Source organism: Perognathus longimembris, chromosome 2, assembly GCF_023159225.1.
Source record: "Perognathus longimembris pacificus isolate PPM17 chromosome 2, ASM2315922v1, whole genome shotgun sequence".
Taxonomy (NCBI): domain Eukaryota; kingdom Metazoa; phylum Chordata; class Mammalia; order Rodentia; family Heteromyidae; genus Perognathus; species Perognathus longimembris.
Window position 1 is genome coordinate 43692147 of NC_063162.1, and position 19642 is coordinate 43711788.

Here is a 19642-nt window from a genome sequence, read left to right on the forward strand (position 1 = left end):
CCCTGGGTTCGATTCCCCAGCACCACATATACAGAAAATGGCCAGAAGTGGCTCTGTGGCTCAAGAGGCAGATTGCTAGCCTTGAGCAAAAAGGAAGCCAGGGACAGTGCTCAGCCCCTGAGTCCAAGGCCCAGGACTGGCAAAAAAAAAAAAAAAAAAAAAAAAAAAAAAAAAAAAAAAAAAAAAGTCCTGAGCAACAAGAAGAGGGGGCAAAAGAGTGGGGGAAAAAAACCTTGAGAAACTCTGTAAAAAGAAAAGTTTAATACCCCCACTTCTGCTTTAAACTCAAGACAACACCTGTAGGAATTTAAAGCTTGGACTACAATAACCAAAGCAAATTAAATAACTCAATCCCAGAGGCAGACACCTCATGGCTCATGCCTGTAGTCCTATTCAGAAGGTTGAGAAATGAGGATCAAAGTTCAAAGCCAAGCTCGGCAAGCTTTAAAAGCCCAAGACACTCTTATCTCCAATTATCCACCAAAACACAGTATTAGAGCTGTGGCTTAAGCAGTTAGAGCACTAACCTTGAGCAATAAAGTTCAGGGACTGTGCACAGGCCCTAAGTTCAAGCCCTAATACTGTACAAAACAAAAGCAATGGTCCATTCTAATCCCTGCTGGCCAGCCTATGGCCTGGCAGACTTCGCTTGTGGACCAAAGCACCCTAGAAGTCTCCCCTGGAGTTGAGCAAGGCCTCTTCTGTGCTTATGCTTGGGCACTTCTTGGGCATATGCTTGGGCATATTAAGGGGGGGGGGGAGAAAAAACAAAAACAAACAAACAAAAAACCAGCTTAATCCCAAATCTCATCCCCATGGCTCAAGCCTGTAATTCCAATTATTTAAGTGGCTGAGATCTGAAGATCATATTTCAAGGCCAGCCAAGGCAGGAAAGTTTGAGACTTTATCTCCAATTAACTACAAGAGGAGGAAACAAAAAAGCTTTAAGTGGAGCTGTGGCTCAAGTGGTAAAATGCTAGCTTTGAGGGGAAAAAGCAGAGAAAAAACAAAGCTAAGGGACAGTTCCAGGCCAAGGTCTAGTTCCACTAATCATATCAAAACAAACAAAAATAATCTCAAATTCCAGCTTAACTCCTAACTAGACTGATTTGATCCCACAGACTACATGCCAGTCATATACAGGTTTTAAACTAATTTTTACTTGTTTTTATTATTTTACGATAAAAAATTATGAACATGCCAAAAACAAAATAAACCAAAAAACCAAACTCAAACAAAAAAATATGTCTAGACCAAAAAGCAGATTCAGAGATGACCTAGATGTTGGAGCTACAAGGCAACTTAGGTCAATATTCTGAACTTCTGTACCATGACATGATCATACTGAAAATAAAAAGTATGCAAAATCAACAATTAAAACTCCATATGATATAAGAACTTAGATCAAATTTTAAGATCAAATTTACAAGGTATCATTTAATTCATTTTATATGACCAGAATAACCTTGATACCCAAAGTTAATAGCAAATTGAGAAATGAAAAATACAAATTGATGTATCCTTCATGAAAAGACATAAAATCATCCACAAAATACAACAAATTAAATGCAATAATAAATATAAAGTACAATAATGCTCAAGTGGAATTCATTCTAACAGAACATTCCCAAATAATGAATTTTGTAATTCAGGAGGGAAAAAAGTTGAAAAGTATCATTTGTTCAACTTTATAGATACAAAGCTCCTGACAAATCTCAACACCATTCATTCAAAATAAACAACACACTGGAAAAGTAGAAACTTTTTCAAACAGACAAAAGCCCTTTGACAACAAAACCCTACCTAAAACACCAATTTTACTCACAAAATATGACAGGTTTCTCCCTAAAACCAGGCAGTGTAAGTGTAGACAACCACTATATACATTCATATTCTACTAGAATCCTCATTAAAACATTGTAAAGCCTGCGGGGTATGGGGATCATGTGTGAGGCCCTGATTATAATCATCAGTAAGGCACATGCATGCACGCGCGCGCGCACACACATGTGCGCACACACACACATACACACACTTGTATTTGTTTTGTTTTTTGCCAGTTCTGGGGCTTGAACTCAGGGCCTAAACACTGTCCCTGGCTTCTTTTTGCTCAAGGCTAGCACTCTACCACTTGAGCCACACTGCCATTTCTGGCTTTTTCTATATATGTGGTGCTGAGGAATTGAACCCAGGGATTCATGCATGCAAGGCAAGCACTTTACCACTAGCCCATATTTCCAGCCCACACTTGTATTTTTATATTTGTTTCATATATGTGCAAAGATACAGTATAACTGTAGAATATAGGGTGTGTGTGTGTGTGTGTGTGTGTGTGTGTGTGTGTGTGTGTGTGTGTATCTATGTGTTCTGGTACTGGGGCTTCAACTCAGGACCTGAGCTTCTTACTCAAGACTAGCGCTCTACCACGTGAGCACTAACTCAACTGCTGGCTTTTTTGGTAGTTAACTGGAGAGAAAAGTCTCACAAGCTTTCTTGCCCTAGTTGGCTTCGAACAGCCTGCCTCTTAAGTAACTAGGATTATAGGTATAAGCTACAGTGCCCAGGTACAGTGATATTTTTAATTTGTTTTACTGACCAAAAGCACTTTGTTCTCTCTTTTTTTCTTTAACACTATGTTTAACTTATGTTACCAGGGAGCTCATTTGGAAGAAATAGACCAGAGTGAAGCTGCTACAACTGGCTTCCGAAAAGACAAAACATACATACATTATACATTGATGTATCTTCATTTAAGAGCAAAGGGTCAGCAAACAATCACTCTTGGGCCAAGTATTATCCACTGATATTTATAAACCAAGTTTTACTGAAAAGCCCACACATTCACCTGCTGTCCACAGCAGAAATTAGGAATAGTTGCAATAGAAAGAAAGACATCTCACAAAATATTTACTATTTGGCCCTTTAAAGAAAAACTTGTGGATCCTTGCTGTAGTCTGTAGTATTGTTTTTAACAATTACAATTAGGGCCGAGAATATGGCCTAGTGGCAAGAGTGCTTGACTTGTATACATAAAGCCCTGGGTTCGATTCCCCAGCACCACATACATAGAAAATGGCCAGAAGTGGTGCTGTGACTCAAGTGGCAGAGTGCTAGCCTTGAGCAAAAAGAAGCCAAGGACAGTACTCAGGCCCTGAGTCCAAGGCCCAGCCAGGACTGGCAACAAAAAACAAAACAAATAAACAACTACAATTAGTCAAACCCCTAGTTACTAAAAGAAAATATACATAAATATACAATATTTGAATAAAACCCACGATGGCTTCCCCCTCCCAATATTTATAAAAATAAACATTAAGAGGTGTGTGTGTGGGCTGGGAATATGGCCTAGTGGCAAGAGTGCTTGCCTCCTACACATGAAGCTCTCAGTTCGATTCCCCAGCACCACATATATGGAAAACGGCCAGAAGGGGCGCTGTGGCTCAGGTGGCAGAGTGCTAGCCTTGAGCGGGAAGAAGCCAGGGATGGTGTTCATGCCCTGAGTCCAAGGCCCAGGACTGGCCAAAAAAAAAAAAAAAAAAAAAAAGAAGAAGGTGTGTGTGTGTGTGTGTGTGTGTGTGTGTGTGAGAGAGAGAGAGAGAGAGAGAGTGAGAGAGAGAGAGAGAGAGAGAGAGAGAGAGAGAGTCTAGGGTTTGAGCTCTCAGGGCCTAGACTATCCCTGATCTTTTGTGCTCAAGGCCATGCTCAAAGGCCACTTAGAGCTACAGCTCCATTTCTGCCTTTTTAGGATAAGAATCTCATGGACTTTCCTGCCCTGGCTGGCTTTGAACCACAATCCTCAGATAGGATTATATTGTGAGCCACCAATGCTCAGCTGTCCCTGAGCTTTTTTGCTCAAGGCAAGTGCTCTCCCATGAGTCCCAACTCCACTTCTTGATTTTTTTTGGTAGCTAACTGGAGATAAGAATCTCAGGGATTTTTCTGGCCTAGTTGCTTTGAACCTTGGTCCTCAGTTCTCAGCTTCCTGAGTAGCTAGGATTACAAGTATGATTCACCAGTGCCTAGCTATTTCCTTATTTTCCTATCTCTAATAGCCAATAAAATGACAAGCATACAAGTAAGCACTCAGTATCAATAAGTATTTGCAAAAAAAAAAAACCCCAAACAGGAAAAACCACATGATTAAAAGTTCAAAACAACCTATTCAAATTACTATAAATGTTTAAACTTGGTAAATTTGATCATAAAATTTTTTCACATTTTAATTAGTTTAATATTTGGGTTTATAAACTTTAGTTCAGGGTTGGTTATAGTGAAAAATGTATTTCTTATTTAAGGATTCGTTTAAGGATTTCTTGCAAAAAAGAAATGGGTGTGAAAATCATTAATTTGGAAAACCAACACAATTATTTTAGCAACCCAGCTACATAGACTAAGTTAAGCCTTTTCTTTTGACATACTAGTATCACTACAATATACCTCATAAAACCTCAGAAATAACCCAATTACTTGCCAGTAAAATCATTTATCTCATCATATATTCATTCCTGACAGCAGGTACCAAAGGTATTTATTCTTCTTATGATGCCATTTGGAGCACTGAAAAGATTTTTAATTTAAAAAGTTTCCCAAAGGACATGACATATGGGAGGAACAAGCACATCTACAGATCCTAAGATTTTCTAGCTCTTAATCCTGCTCCAGGGTAAGGTCAAAAAGGATATTGGAGAAACTTCCCCAATTCTTAATCACAGAACAAAACAAAGCAATTATATGTAATTGTCAGATTAAAGCATCCTTGGTGGAAAAAAAAAAAAAACCAAGTTTCTGGGGCTGGGAATATGGCCTAGTGGTAGAGTGCTTGCCTCGCATACATGAAGCCCTGAGTTTGATTCCTCAGTACCACATACATAGAAAAGGCCAGAAGTGGTGCTGTGGCTGCCACAAACCGTGTTCAGGCCCTGAGTTCAAGCCCCAGGAATAGCCAAAAAAAAAAAAAAGTTTCTGATAAGTAACTTGGGTTTCATAAAGGTGAATAATCACTGGTAATAGCCATAGGTATGTATCAGAGTAGAATGAAGTACAGTTTTCTCCCAAATTGGGGTAGAAGAAAAGTAACTGGCTGTTCTAGAGAGGCCTAGAAGATGGTTAAGAATTCACCCTCAGGTGTAAGATATCACTAGAAATGTATTCACTGTCTTATTATGTAACTGTACCCCCTTTGCACAACACCTTGTCAATAAAAAAAAAGAATTCACCCTTCAAAACATAGTAATGTAGCTCAGTGGCAGAGCATTTACCTAGCTGCATGAGGTCTTGCATTCTATATCTAGCACAGAAAAATGTAAAACAAGGGAAAGCAAAGAAGGAAAAAGGAGGAAAAAAAGGAAAGGTGGGGAATCATCCTGTATTATTCTTTACTCAAGTATGTGTCAACTTCAAACAAGAATCCACTTTCCTTACAAACCAATAAATCAACTCAAAGTACAGGCCTTCTAAAGTCTGGTAATATTTCTTTGTAATAGTTTAAATATTTATAGTTTAAGTAACACATCAGCCCTAGAAATATTTTTCATAAATAATTATCCATTTGTATATTTATAGATGAATGTTCAGAATCACACCAGTATAAAGGAGCACAATAGGGACTAAAACATGATCTTGATTCTTAATCCAGGGCCCATAACGTAATACAGTATTACATGTAATCTACAGTTCTAGATCTAGGGGCATAGTAATAAAAGTAATCCCCCTTTAAGCATGCTAAACATTACAAATAGTAGGGACTTTGGAAACAGATTTTGATTCAGTATTTCAACACTGAGATTCATTCTTCTCATCTATAAAAAGGAATAAAATACCAACTGTACTTTTAACCCTATAGAAGGTTTAAAAAGTTGATATGAATAATATATACAAAGTTCTCACTTGGATACTGCTAGTAAGTAATAATGTTAGATCTCCTCCAATTCACCTTTAATAAGTTGAATCCTAGTACCTTGAGTCTATCAGAAAGATCTAGAGGAGTTTTTTGTTTTTTTTTTTTATATTTCAATCAATAACAACTATACACTTTCGGGCTGGTTCTGGTGGCTCATGCCTGTAATCCTAACTGCTCAGGAGGCTGAGATCTGAGAATTGCGGTTCGAAGCCAGCCCAGGCAGAAAAGTCCCTGAGACTTTTATCTCCAATAAACTACTAGAAAAAGCTGGAAATGGCGTGGCTCAAGTGGTAGAGTGTTACCCTTGAGCAAAAAGAAGCCAGGCCCTGAAAAAATAAAAGTGCTCAGGCCCTGAGTTCAAGCCCCAGGACTGGTAAAAAAAAAAATAATAATAATAATAAATTCAAATTAAATTGGTTTTTAAAAAAAGATCTATGGGGAACATATTCTGTTCTATGGAATGTTACTCTAAAATCTTACCCTACAAAATATATTTAAAATGGTCTCTGGAAATGGAATCTTATCAGGACCTTTCTAAGTAGAGACTGAGGTTTTTTTAGTTAAGTTATTTACTCAAGGCCTGTTATGGTTAAAAAGACAAAATTTTTTTTCCCTTTCTCCTTTCTTTTTTCTTGACATAGCTAAGGAAAGTAGTATTATATAAGAAAAAATACAGATAAACAGATAATAAAGGTAAAGAGAGAATAATCAAGTCTACTTGAAAATGGACAATTCACTAAAATAGCGGGGGGGGGGGGGGGGAAGAGCTAATAAATCTCTTGAATCCTAGCCAAAAGGTATACAAACCCAGTCTGTGAAGTTTGGAGACATTAATTGTACGTAGAGGTCTAGATCTGTAATAACTATAGACCTAGAACCTGATAGGTTCCTTTAGGGAATGACCTGTCTTCCTAAGGAAGAATTATTGTCATTTCTTTCATTATGAGAAAAAAAATTAGTTGTTTGTCTAACAATCTGGGATAAACGAAATACAAAAAGAAAAAGTTCAGCAAGTATTTGAGGAAAATACCCAGGAGCCTATGAAAATAAAAAGGGAAATAAATGATCCATGAAGTTCTTTCATACAGGACAGCCAGGAGCCAGTGCCTCATGCTTAGCTACCCAGGAAGCCAAGCTCTGAGGATCCCTGTTTGATGCTCCTGGGCAGAAAAATACATGGGATCATTATCTCCAATTAACCGGTGAAAAGCTTGAAGTAGGGCTGTGGCTCAAGTAGTAGAAAGCCAGCCTTGAGTGAAAAAGGTAAGAGAGAGCCCCCAGACCCTGAGGAGGGAGAGAGGGAGAGAGGGAGGAAGGGAGGAAGGGAGAGAAGGGAGAGAAAGGAAGGAAGGAAGGAAGGAAGGAAGGAAGGAAGGAAGGAAGGAAGGAAGGAAGGAAGGAAGGAAGGAAGGAAGGAAGGAAGGAAGGAAGGAAGGAAATGGAGGGAGGACAATAAGACTATCTCCTTTAGCCCCTTAATACTAGCCAACAAGGGTCTGAAAGTACCAAGTATCCATTACAGAAAAAAAAAAACTTTTTTAACATTATAGGTTCATGACGTTTGGGGTTACTCTATAGGCTAGAAACATATGCTTCTCCCTTAGGCCATGTCTGATCTAAATAGCAACTCAAGAATACCAAATGGCATAAGAGACATATATATACCTACCAACTGTCAGGGATGCCTCAAATCCATCTCTAATGAAACAGCTGAGACTCTACTTCTTCATATAACTTTGCACTTCTACAAGTGTAAAGGGTACTATTTCTTACACTGAGAAAAAGGGCAGGAAAGAACAATAGGCAAATTAATGAATTATATATGGTTTCAATTTCAAATTAGTCATTTGTTTCAAATGAAACATTCACTTTGATTGAGGCCATTAGTACCTGACATCAAAAGAACATAAATTTAAATGTTCATAATAACAACAAAGGCCCAGCAGCTTTCATATAATAGTTAATAACTCATTAAAATATGCAGCTAAATCAACATAGTATATTTCTCACAAGAAAATACAAGAGGTCTAATTCATTAATATGCTATTATTCTGCCCAAATATAGACATACTATCTATAAATGCTTAGGACCAAAGTTCCAAAGTATAATACATCTTTTAAAGGAAACTTACAAATAATTTTTTAAATTTCAATGACATGTATTTTGTACCCATCCAAATCTGTAATACATTAATGTTGAAAAGAACATTATTTATTTGTTATTAGCAATAGGAAAGGAAATAAAGAAACTACTGGACATACCCTATGTAGTATTTCTAAAACCTTTAATGCAGTATGAAGGAAATTGTTGAAAATTCTTCTTTCAGAAGGGGGAATTCCAATCTTGTAGAGTTTCAAAAGATGTACCACAACTTCCTTAAAAAGTTCTACTATCTTGAGGAACAGTGGAGGTTCAAGTATTGACCACCAGTTTTCTGTTATTAAAGGGCGAACATGCAAATACAATGAATTTAAAAAGATCACAATTTTCAAAACATATTAGCTTTTCCTTTAGTGGTTCTTAACCCTTTAACAATCCCAGAATGACAAACAAAGCAATTTTAACTTAACATTTCTAGATTTACAATCTTTCCCACAACTATGCTGAAGTATATTATCCTAAAAACTTTCAAAGGCAAAAATAATGAGCACTTAACTGAATTTATCTTAGTTAAATAAATTATATTAAAAACTCATTATATTTAGTAATAAAGCCAGTTGTTAAAAATGTTTAGAAATCACTTTTCATTTTTGAAGAAAACAGTTTAAAATTATATTGCTCAAATACTTAAGGATCATTCTAAATTTCAACTTAATATAAAATGAAATATTATGAAGCATCAACTTTAAAATGTAAAAACCTCCTGACAACCAAAAGTAAATCCTTAACATGAAATTGTAACATATTTCTCTTTCCCTATATTTATTACTTGAAATAAGGATTGTACTTATCTTTACACTGTCACTACCATGTTTGATCAAAATTCTCTAACATATGCTACCTTCAGCAACATCAACAATTAGAAGCCAATGACTATAAGAAAGCCACAAAAGGAGAACAGGTCCCTCCCTCCTAACAATCAAATAAGGCAGCAAAATTAGAGAGAGAGAGAGAACTTAAAAAGACTTTCATTTAAAGAGAAAAGGTTTCAAAAAAAATATTAAAATTCTTACCGAGAACTTTTAATGGTGCCTTTTCTAGGTTCACAAGAGCTGTACCAAAGGGAATTGCTATTGTTGTGAAATTGTTGGAATCACTCATCAGGGGACATTCTGGCAGAGTAAGATAAAACCTCAATGCTTCAACATCAGGTAAGGAGCTAGTCAATTTAGGTATAAGATTCTTTTCCAAACTAGCTGCAACCTATATTTTGACAAAAAGCAAAACCTACTTCATTTAAAGTGAATGGATTTTAAAAAAAGAATAAAGAAAAGGGTAAATCTCATGAAATGGTGAAATGAAAATGATGGCTTAGAAGGAATGTAGTTTAGACTACAATGAAAATAAATGCCTAAGCACTGCTGAGTTAAAATTTTTTTTAAATCACTAAGTCTCCACTTAAATTCTTATCATTGTAACCTACTAAATCTATGAATACTTTAACCAAACGAGAATATTATGAAATTCAGAGACTCTACAAACATGAAAAGATTTACACTTCTTTGGCAGCTACAATTGTTTTAAGATAAAATCTTATTTTAAGTAATTACTTTAACTCAGGGTCTTGAGTCTACCACTTGAGTCACATTTCCAGCTCTTTTTGCTTTATTTTTTGGATAGGGTCTCATGCTTTTTGCCCAGGGCTGGCCATAAGCACTAATCTCCTTCTTACATCTCTTCCATAAATGGGAATATAAACATGCATGTACCACACCACACCCAAATTACGAGGTTCTTACTGTTTCCCAGGGATAGCTTCAAACTGGGCTCCTCCTCAGCTATGCTGAGCTGCTGGGTTTACAGAAAGTGACCCATCCTACACACCAGGTTCCTTATTCTAATTCTTAATATTAATGTATTCAGTAACATTATACAAGCAAAAAACTGCAAGGCTGATTAGCTATACGTACATAAAACAGCTAAATAATGTAATTAAAAATTATTTTAAACCAAACCTGCTGAGATATCTGAGGATGATCAGGTTGTATAAGTTTGTGGAATAAAAGCCTAGCAGCATTCATATCAACTCCTGAAAATTTGGTGCCTGTTCTATAGTGATCATCATTGCTAAAGATAAGAACAGAAGAACAACAAAAAAATTATTTGACTAATTTTTTATTAGCATATACTAATTGCACTACCTTAATATATGATTTAGTACATTTGGAAGTTTAACAAAAAAGGGAATTGCCACTTACCTAACAGCTAAAAAACTTCCATTTAGGCAACCAGATGAGGAAAACGTTCCATCTATCTCACTAAAAAGAAATTTAAAGAAAAACAAAATTTTAATGAGAAACTTAACTGTTTTTCTTTTTGTTGTTCCATTTGGTGCTGGTCCTGGGACTTGAACTCAAGAGCCTGAACTTGTGTGTTCAAGGCTAGCACTCTACCACTTGAGCCATAGCCTCACCTCTGGCTTTTTTGTGGTTAATTGGAGGTAAGTCTGGCAAACTTCCGGCCCAGGCTGGTTTTGAAATATAATCCTCAGATCTCAGTCTCCTGAGTAGTTAGGATTACAGGCTTGAGTCACTGGCACCTGGCAGTTTTTTGAAAATAAAACTTTAAGTATTTAGAACCTGATTAAGGCAAGAAGATTTGAAGTTTGAGACCACCGTACCGAATGTGAGGGCAAACTGAACAGAGTGAGAATCTGTTTCATGTTTTAAAAGAAAAAGATGCCTGGAGGCAGGGTTCAAGTAGAAGGTCTGACTAGCAAGCATAAACAAGAACGAACAATATTTAGTATTTAAAGCTTTAGGAAACGCCTATAACCAATCCTCAAATTAAATTGAAATTAGGTAAATTACTCAGAAAGGATTACTAATTTGTTTGTGTTATTTGTGTGTGCATGCACACATGTGTGTCCATGTGCATGCCAATCTTAGGCTTGAACTCTGGGCCTATGTGCTGTTCCTGAGCTTTTTTGGTGAAGGCTAGTGCTCTATCAGCTCCACTTCTGACTTTTTGGTTTAATTGGAGATAATCTCACTGACTTTCTAGCTTGGACTGACGTTGAACCTCAATCCTTGGATCTCAGCACAATGAGTTGGTTAGGATTACAAGCATGGCCCACCGGCACCCAGTAATTATTTATTACTATTTGCTCTAGACTTTCTCAAATAAGTTCATCTTCTGACTCATCAGATAAGATGGCATTCTTAATTTTCCCATCAGTATGTATATTTTTCACTTTTTTATTTTGGCCACTATTGGGGTTTGTACTCAGGGTGTCCCAATTGCTGAACTTGCTCTCTAGGCTGTGCTCTATCACTTGAGTCTTACCTTCACAGCTCTGCTTTTTGCTATTGTTTTGTTTTTTAAGAGGGTGTCTAAAGGACTTTTCTGCCTACAACTGTTCCAAACCTTCTTAGTAGCTAGGATGACAAGACATTAGCTATTGGCACTAGCACTGTAACTTTGTATATTTTCTGGTGCCAGCCCAGGGGCTTGAACTCAGAGTCTGAACACTGTCTGAGTAGTTTTGCTAAAGGGTAATACTCTACCACTTCAGCCACAGATTCATTTTTTTCTTCTAGTTGGTTGACTGGAGTTAAGTATTTCTAGGACTTTCCTGCCTGGGCTTGCTTCAAATCTCAATCCTCAGATCTCAGTCTCCTGGGTAGTTAGGATTACAGACATGAGCCATCAGCACTGACAACATTTAACTTTTTACAAGTCTACACTGTAGGGATACTCCTGGGTGTTCGGTAATCCCAAGAAATTTTCAGAAAAATTTTAGGTTGGGGAAGCAATCTGAAAATTATAAAATTATTTAAATATGGTCATGCATCACAGGGAATATTGACAAACATGTTATTAGGCATTTGTGTCATGGGAACACCATAGAATAGTTTTAGACAAACTAGTGGGAAAGAAAAACAGCCAGGCTCTGGTACCTTACTCCTGTAATCCTAGCTAGTCAGGAGGCTGACATCTGAAGATTGTGGTTCAAAACCATGAAAGTCTATGAGACATTTTACTTCAATTAACCAATAGAAAACTGGAAGTGGCATTGTGGCTCAAAGTGGTACAGCATTAGCCTTGAGCAAAAAAAGAGCTAAAAAAAAAAGTGTACAAGCTCTGAGTTCAAGCCCCATGACCAACAACAACCAGAAAAAAAAAAGAAAGAAACACAAAACAAAAAACTTGTTTTGTATAGGTACTACATACCTAGGCTATATGGTATAGATTACAGATGACATTTTCAGCTACATTATCTCATGGGACCAACACAGTACACAGTCTGTCAAATTGTCATTACACAGCACATGAAACACTTCACCCCAAATACCAACAAAAAGCAAGCCAACAAGCAAAACCCTAAGTGATAGGCTATTCAAGAAGAACTAATATTTAACTCTGTCAAGAATAAAGAAGTTTAAGATAGTAATCACAGGACAGAGGAAAATATTTCAAACAGAATTTTATAATAGCTATATTTCATATTCTACCATAATTTACTTTTTTATGTATGAAAAGATTACCTATATAAATGTAAATGAGAAGGGGCTGGGAATATGGCCTAGTGGCAAGAGTGCTTGCCTTGTAAATGTAAATAAGATTTTTAAATAATTTCATTATTTGAGAAACTGCATCATTCCCATTTTTCTACATAAAAATGCTGAGTGGTAGTAGAAAAAAAACATTTTAATAAAATCCCCATCAGTAAAGGTTACTTCACCACACAGAATTGAGGTTGTGTCTTTGTGTAGGTAGAACGTTTTCCTTACTTGGCTATCTCCACAGGAAACCTTCCAGAGGGGTAGCTTAGCCATTTCTGAATAAGAGTTTCATTCACTGTCCAGATCTGCTTTGAAGGATCAGGATATCTAAAGTCATCAGGTGGCCCAGAGTTCTAAATTTTAAAATTAAAGAGATTTAATCAGTCAGAGGGAAAGGATAGTAGTATTTATTACTCGATGCAAGAATCTTCCAGTAGGTATCTTTTTAAATTAAAAAGAACAAAGTTAATTTTGTCCAACCACTGAAACAAAAACAAATAGGCTAGAAAGAAAAAAAAAAGTAATTCCTTAAAACTTCTTTTTTTTTTTTTTTTTTTTTGGGCCAGTCCTGGGCCTTGGACTCAGGGCCTGAGCACTGTCCCTGACTTCTTCCCGCTCAAGGCTAGCACTCTGCCACTTGAGCCACAGCGCCGCTTCTGGCCATTTTCTGTATATGTGGTGCTGGGGAATCGAACCTAGGGCCTCGTGTATCCGAGGCAGGCACTCTTGCCACTAGGCTATATCCCCAGCCCCTCCTTAAAACTTCTTGATCTAAGTAATTTTTACGTGACTATATTATTACCTGAAGGCTAGAGTAATGTGAAAAGCTTTGGTCTCCACCAGAGAAAATTCTTTTTACACAGAAATATTCTTGAGAATCTGCAATAAAAATAAAATCACTTGTTAAAAAAAGAAAATTAGAATCCAAGATTATTTTTTAATCCAAGATTTTGTTTTATCACATCTCAATACATCAAATTTGCTATTAGATTTGTCCAACTAATTAGTCCTCCCATCAATGGACTTCCTAATCTAGGATGACCTGGAATACTCTGAACAATCTGGGAATGATACTGATCAAATGATAGAACATTAAATGATTCTACAAGCACAAGCAACAGTTGTTAAGTTTCAAGGCTTCTTTCTGTTTTGCACACAAATATTTTCTATTTTTGTATTTCAGTAAATATCCATTTACAGTGAATATAAAAATGGAATAACTGTTACAAAATGTAGAACACCACAAAAACTGAGAATATTGTTGTCTATTCAATTGGGATTTGAACCTGAGGGTCTTGTGCTTGTTACATGGGTGTCAGTCCTTTGTATTTTTCATATAGGTATTCCCTTTTATGTCTAGGCCAGACTGGGCTACAATCCTATTTACGCTTCTTGCAGATAGCTGTTATGACAGAGTCACATCACTTCATCCAACTTTTCATCTTAAATAGGAGTCTTACCAACTTTCTGCCTGGTATGATCTCAAAAACTAAGATTCTCCTCCCAATTCTAACTTTGCTAGTAACTAGAATGATAGGTATAAGCCATTGCACCTGGCTAAGACTATGTGTGCATACACACACTTGCTTCACTTTTTTGCTCCTGGCTGGTAATCTACCACTTGAGCCTTGCACCCAGTACAGCTTCTTGCTAGAGTTAACAGGAAATGGACTCTCACCGACTTCTCTGTTTTTTTTTTCTTTTTGCAAGGGGGTGGGGGGAGTCAGTCATGAGGCTTGAACTCAGGACCTGGGAGCTGTCGTGAGCTCTTCAGCTCAAGGCTAGTGCTCTATCTACCACTTTGGCCACAGCACCACTTCTATTTGTTTGTTTGGGTTTTTTTTTTTTTTTTTGCCAGTCCTGGGGCTTGAACTCAGGGCCTGAGCACTGTTCCTGGCTTCTTTTTGCTCAAGGCTAGCACTCTACCACTTGAGCCACAGCACCACTCCCGGCTTTTTCTATATATGTGGTGCTGAGGAATCGAACCCAGGGCTTCATTTACCACTAGGCCATATTCCCAGCCACACAGCACCACTTCTAATTTTCTGGTGATTAATTGGAGATATAAGTCTCATGGACTTTCCTGCTTGGGCTGCCTCTGAACCAGGATCCTCAGCTCAGATCTCAGCCTCTTAAGTAGCTAGGATTATAGGAGTGAGCCACCAGTGCCCAGCTTCTCACTGACTTTTCTACCCAAGCTGAACCTGAGCCACAGCCCCCCTCTTCCAGCTTTTTCTTGGTGGTTTATTTGATATAAAGAATCGCATGGACATCCCTGCCTGGGATGGTTTTGAACCTCAATTCTCAGATCTCAGCCTCCTGAGTAGCTAGGATTACAGGTTTAAGTGTGAGCCATTAGTGCCTGGTTAGAATATTCACTCTTGAAAAGAAAAACAACACAGCAAAAATAGTTTTGGTGTACCCACAGATCAGAATATGTCCATATGCCAAATTATTTCCTCTCAGTGAATCTATAAAAAAAAGATGACATCTACAGTTCTTGAGGAAAATTAAAGCCCCTTAATATATAACATCACAATTAAACAGGGATAAAGAAAAAAGCATTAAAGTTCCTTCGAAAAAATGCTTAAGGCTTCTTTATCTTCTCTTCTGCTTCCCCAAATAGAGTAGGCATAATCAAAAACACTGTTGCACTAGTGTTTTGAGGTATCACATAGCTCTGTATTTTAACTTAAGGATAGTTATTTCCAAATATAATCCATCTCTACGATATTACTACCACCAACAGCTATTTCATTACCTTGCATAATATCTGTGACCATAGCTGATATAAAATTATCGAGCCACGTGCCTAGCGTCTACAAAACATTCTGGATTTGATCCCCAGCTTAGCAAAGCAGAACAAAATATTTCTTCCCAGGAAAAGAAACAGACTGTAACTTCTTTGATTATTTCCTAGATTATTTCCTATTGCCAACTAAAGTGTTTATTACAGAAGAATTGAGTAAAAAATTGCAAATATGAATATGCAATAACAAAACAAATTTATAAAGCTTACAACATACTAATTTTCTACAAATTACAAAAATGCCGTCATTTTCAAGAACAATTTAAAAAGCTGGGTGCTGATGGCTAATGCCTATAATCCTTGCTAGTAACTATGAAATCTTATTATAAACATAAAGGTACACAAGTCAAATCAAAACATGAGAACAATGATAGAATATGAACATAAATAAATTAGCCTTTTTTCTGAATAATTATTTATTTATTGTCAAAGTGATATACAGAGGGGTTACAGTTTCATACGTAAGGCAGTGGGTACATTTCTTGTACAATTTAAAACAAAAAAATTTGGTTGGAATGGATGGTGGGGAAGTGAAGAAAGGGGCGATATACAGACATGCTGAATAGTAACCCCTTTGAACAACTACTTAAAGGTAATAAAGAATAAAATAAACCTCCCAATCTATTAATAATAAAAGTATTTGACTTTTTCAAATGTCAATTTTCATAGTATGCTCATGTCCATTAATGTGAATAGATAAAATCTATGAAACACACAAATATCAACTTTTATTATTTTTATAAAAATAAAATTAAAAAAAAAAAAAAGATTTGCTGGGTGCCAGTGGCTCATGCCTGTAATCCCAGCTACTCAGGAGGCTGAGATCTGAGGATCTCCGGTCAAAACAACCTCAGGCAGGAAACTCTTACCTCCAATTCACCACCAGAAGTGGTGCTGTGACTCAAGTGAAGTGGTAAAATGCTAGCCTTGAGCTGAAGAGTTCAGGGAGAGTACCTAGGCCCAGAGTTCAAACCCCACAGCTGACCAAAAAAAAACAAAAAACAAAACTAGGATTCTGATTTCAACACAAGCTCTTATGTTCCGTATGACTCGTCCTTTAAAACTGCTTTTATTACTTTATCCAGAATTTCCCTATGCACAGATAAGCAAATTTAAATAAAATAACTACACTACATTATTCTGGGATTTTCATTGTTGTTGTGACAAAAGTTTTTTTTATGTAAGCAAGAATGGAGTCCCCAATGTTGAGATTACAGGCCTGTATCACCAAACCTGTAACTTGATATTTTAGCTTAACAATGTATTTAGAATCCTTGCAGATACAGAAACATTTTTTAAGAAGCTTGATATGTGTAGTAAAGTTTACAACTCACATTAGAACTTACCAATATCTGATGGACATTGACCATTATAAGGAAACCAATTTCCTTTTACAGTGAAAGGACTCTTTCTGTTGCTTGTTGACCCAGTTCCCAACTGCCCATTACCACCAAGCCCAAAAGAGTAAATTCGTCCTGATGAAGGTACAAATGCAGAGGTATGCTGCCTAGAATGAAATGATAGATCTCAGACTTTATCCTCCAAACAACTTACAAGAGAAATACAGCAAATTATTAATAACCTAATTTTATCTTTAAAACAAGTTTTTAAAGTTTAATCTAGGTGAAAACACAATATTCAGAACTGTTGCTTTCATTGTAAATATTCACTTAGAAAAAATAAGTTTAATAAAATGTTGTAGTTCTGTAATTTTTGAACAAAACATTAACAGCTTTAATCTAAACAAGATAATCTCAGTATCATGGAGGTAGGTTATAATACAGAAATAATAATATAATACAGAGGTATAATACAGAAAATTCAGATCTATTCCGAAATCCTTTATAAAATGATTCAGTACCAAAATAGCATTTATTGATGTTGTCCAAAGACATCTTCTCTCCACTTCCCTATTTTTCAGAATCTAGTGAAAAACCTAGGTCAATTAAAGCCCAGCATTGGCTATGACCCAACAGTTTTAGGCAAACAACTGGGCTCTCAATTCCGGGTCCACATGCCTCACACATGGCTTCATACCACTTGGATTCAAGAAGATACTCACGGTAGCTACTCTGCCACACACCAGAAAACTAAGTAGAGGCAGGAATCTATTTCCTTAATCCTGGTAACAACATGTAGAAGGGTAAATATAAGTATGATGTAAGTAAGATGTGGAAGAGGGGGAGTGCTTTATAATAATCCATTTTGTCATGTAACCAATATAGCCCAGGAGAACAAAAATTCCCATGAAGAAAATATTAATCTCTCTCTTTTTTTTTTTTTTTTTTTGGCCAGTCCTGGGCCTTGGACTCAGGGCCTGAGCACTGTCCCTGGCTTCTTCCCGCTCAAGGCTAGCGCTCTGCCACTTGAGCCACAGCGCCGCTTCTGGCCGTTTTCTGTATATGTGGTGCTGGGGAATCGAACCTAGGGCCTCGTGTATCCGAGGCAGGCACTCTTGCCACTAGGCTATATCCCCAGCCCAATCTCTCTTAACTCAATCACATCTTAAAGACCTCAACACCTGTCCCTATTATCGTTAAGCTGGGTTGGTATTGTTTGGTAGAAACAAACCATGTTAAAATCATAGCAACATAGTAAAAGGCTTACTACAAGGAGATGCAACAAAATTATAAACACATAGCTAATAACATGGCAACCATCAAAATATGAGCAAAATGGAAAAATTTAAGGGAGATAACATTGGTACATACAATTGGAAGCTTTACCCCTGCCTAGCAATCACAGACAAACCAACAGAATGAAACTGGACTAGAACAACACATAAAATTAACCAGATTTAACACACAGAAATAGTGTACCTAACAACATTCTTCAAGTATGTCCTGGGATAGACAGTGTTAAGATGCAACTCTCAAGAAGATTTTTAAAGATATACTATTATAACATGTTTAAAAATTTAGCAAAAAGTAACTGACAGAAGGAAAGCTAGAAAATTCACCAATACATGCAAATTAAACCAATGGATCAAAATGAAATAAAAATTAGAAAATGCTTAGAGGGCTGGGGATATAGCCTAGTGGCAAGAGTGCCTGCCTCGGATACACGAGGCCCTAGGTTCGATTCCCCAGCACCACATATACAGAAAACGGCCAGAAGCGGCGCTGTGGCTTAAGTGGCAGAGTGCTAGCCTTGAGCGGGAAGAAGCCAGGGACAGTGCTCAGGCCCTGAGTCCAAGGCCCAGGACTGGCCACAAAAAAAAAAAAAAGAAAATGCTTAGAAATGAGTGAAAACAAATGTTCTAAAATACACACAGTAAAAGGAGAGCTAAGGAGAAAAGGTACTGCGTGTGTATACATGCGTGCGCACAGGCACACATAAAGGCTGAGCATGATGTGGGTCACGTCACATTTGTAATTCAGGACATTAAGGAGATAGATAGACATCAAGACCAAGATTTAAGACTAGAATGGGCAAAAAGTTAGTGAGACACCATCAGTAATGGAGTTAAAGAACAGTGTGTAATATAACCTACACGGAAGAGCACTGGATAGGAAAAACACATTCTAGGCAGGCCCACGACAAAACACAGTGAGATGCTACCTAAAAAATAATTCAAGAGGGCTGGGAATGTGGTTTAAGGCTAGAGTGCTTGCCTAGCATGCACGAAGCCTTGGGTTCGATTCCTCAGCACCACATAAACAGAAAAAGCCGGAAGTGGTGCTGTGGCTCAAGAGGTAGAGTGCTAGCCTTGAGCAAAAAGAAGCCAGGGACAGTGCTTACTCAGGCCCTGAGTCCAAGCCCCAGGCCAAAAAAAAACTTTCCAAAAAACAACTTAAGCAAAAAGAGAGATTAAAACTAATAAAGCACTTGCCTTAAAAGATGTCCTGGAGTTAAATTACAACATCAATTCATTGTGTGTATATATATATATATATGTATGTATGTATATATATGTATATGTATATAAACATGCAAATGTATATATACATGCAAATATATACATGCATATATATGCAAATGTCATAATGGAAAACCCTCTCTTATAAAACAAATGTATACTAATAAAAAATCAAGAGAATCAAATCAACAACTTTATAACTTAAGAACTAAACTGACTATGAAACTGTACCATCTGTACATCACCTTTACAATAACAATAAACAATTTTTTTCCTAAAAAGAACTTAACACAAGGATAAGCACAAAGAATATGAAATAAAAATTGCTAAAACTATACTACCAATTATACATAATCAAGAAGAAAACAAAATCTAAATAAAGCTATAAACAAAACAAGGTGAAAAAACC

The 19642-nt window shown here is 36.8% G+C and overlaps 1 protein-coding gene, 1 long non-coding RNA gene and 1 other non-coding gene across 8 annotated transcripts in view; 1 reads left to right on the plus strand and 2 right to left on the minus strand.

Moving 5' to 3' along the window:
• Herc4 (HECT and RLD domain containing E3 ubiquitin protein ligase 4) overlaps window positions 1–19642 on the minus strand; it is a 90829-nt gene that overhangs the window by 24605 nt on the left and 46582 nt on the right. For all 6 annotated transcript variants that reach the window (XM_048338871.1, XM_048338873.1, XM_048338872.1 and 3 more), the window contains 7 exons: window positions 16721–16881; window positions 13368–13444; window positions 12794–12918; window positions 10259–10318; window positions 10016–10127; window positions 9074–9263; window positions 8162–8334 (listed from right to left, as the gene is read on the minus strand). In XM_048338871.1, coding sequence (XP_048194828.1) covers window positions 8162–8334; window positions 9074–9263; window positions 10016–10127; window positions 10259–10318; window positions 12794–12918; window positions 13368–13444; window positions 16721–16881 — 898 coding nt within the window. The remainder of the gene's footprint in view (window positions 1–8161; window positions 8335–9073; window positions 9264–10015; window positions 10128–10258; window positions 10319–12793; window positions 12919–13367; window positions 13445–16720; window positions 16882–19642) is intronic.
• Window positions 601–734, plus strand: LOC125347435. Its single transcript, XR_007210215.1, has one exon. It is a non-coding gene; the product is annotated as a small nucleolar RNA SNORA52 (small nucleolar RNA).
• Window positions 13894–15356, minus strand: LOC125346381. Its single transcript, XR_007209921.1, has 3 exons — window positions 15111–15356; window positions 14184–14192; window positions 13894–14090 (listed from the first exon to the last, which is right to left on the minus strand). It is a non-coding gene; the product is annotated as an uncharacterized LOC125346381 (long non-coding RNA).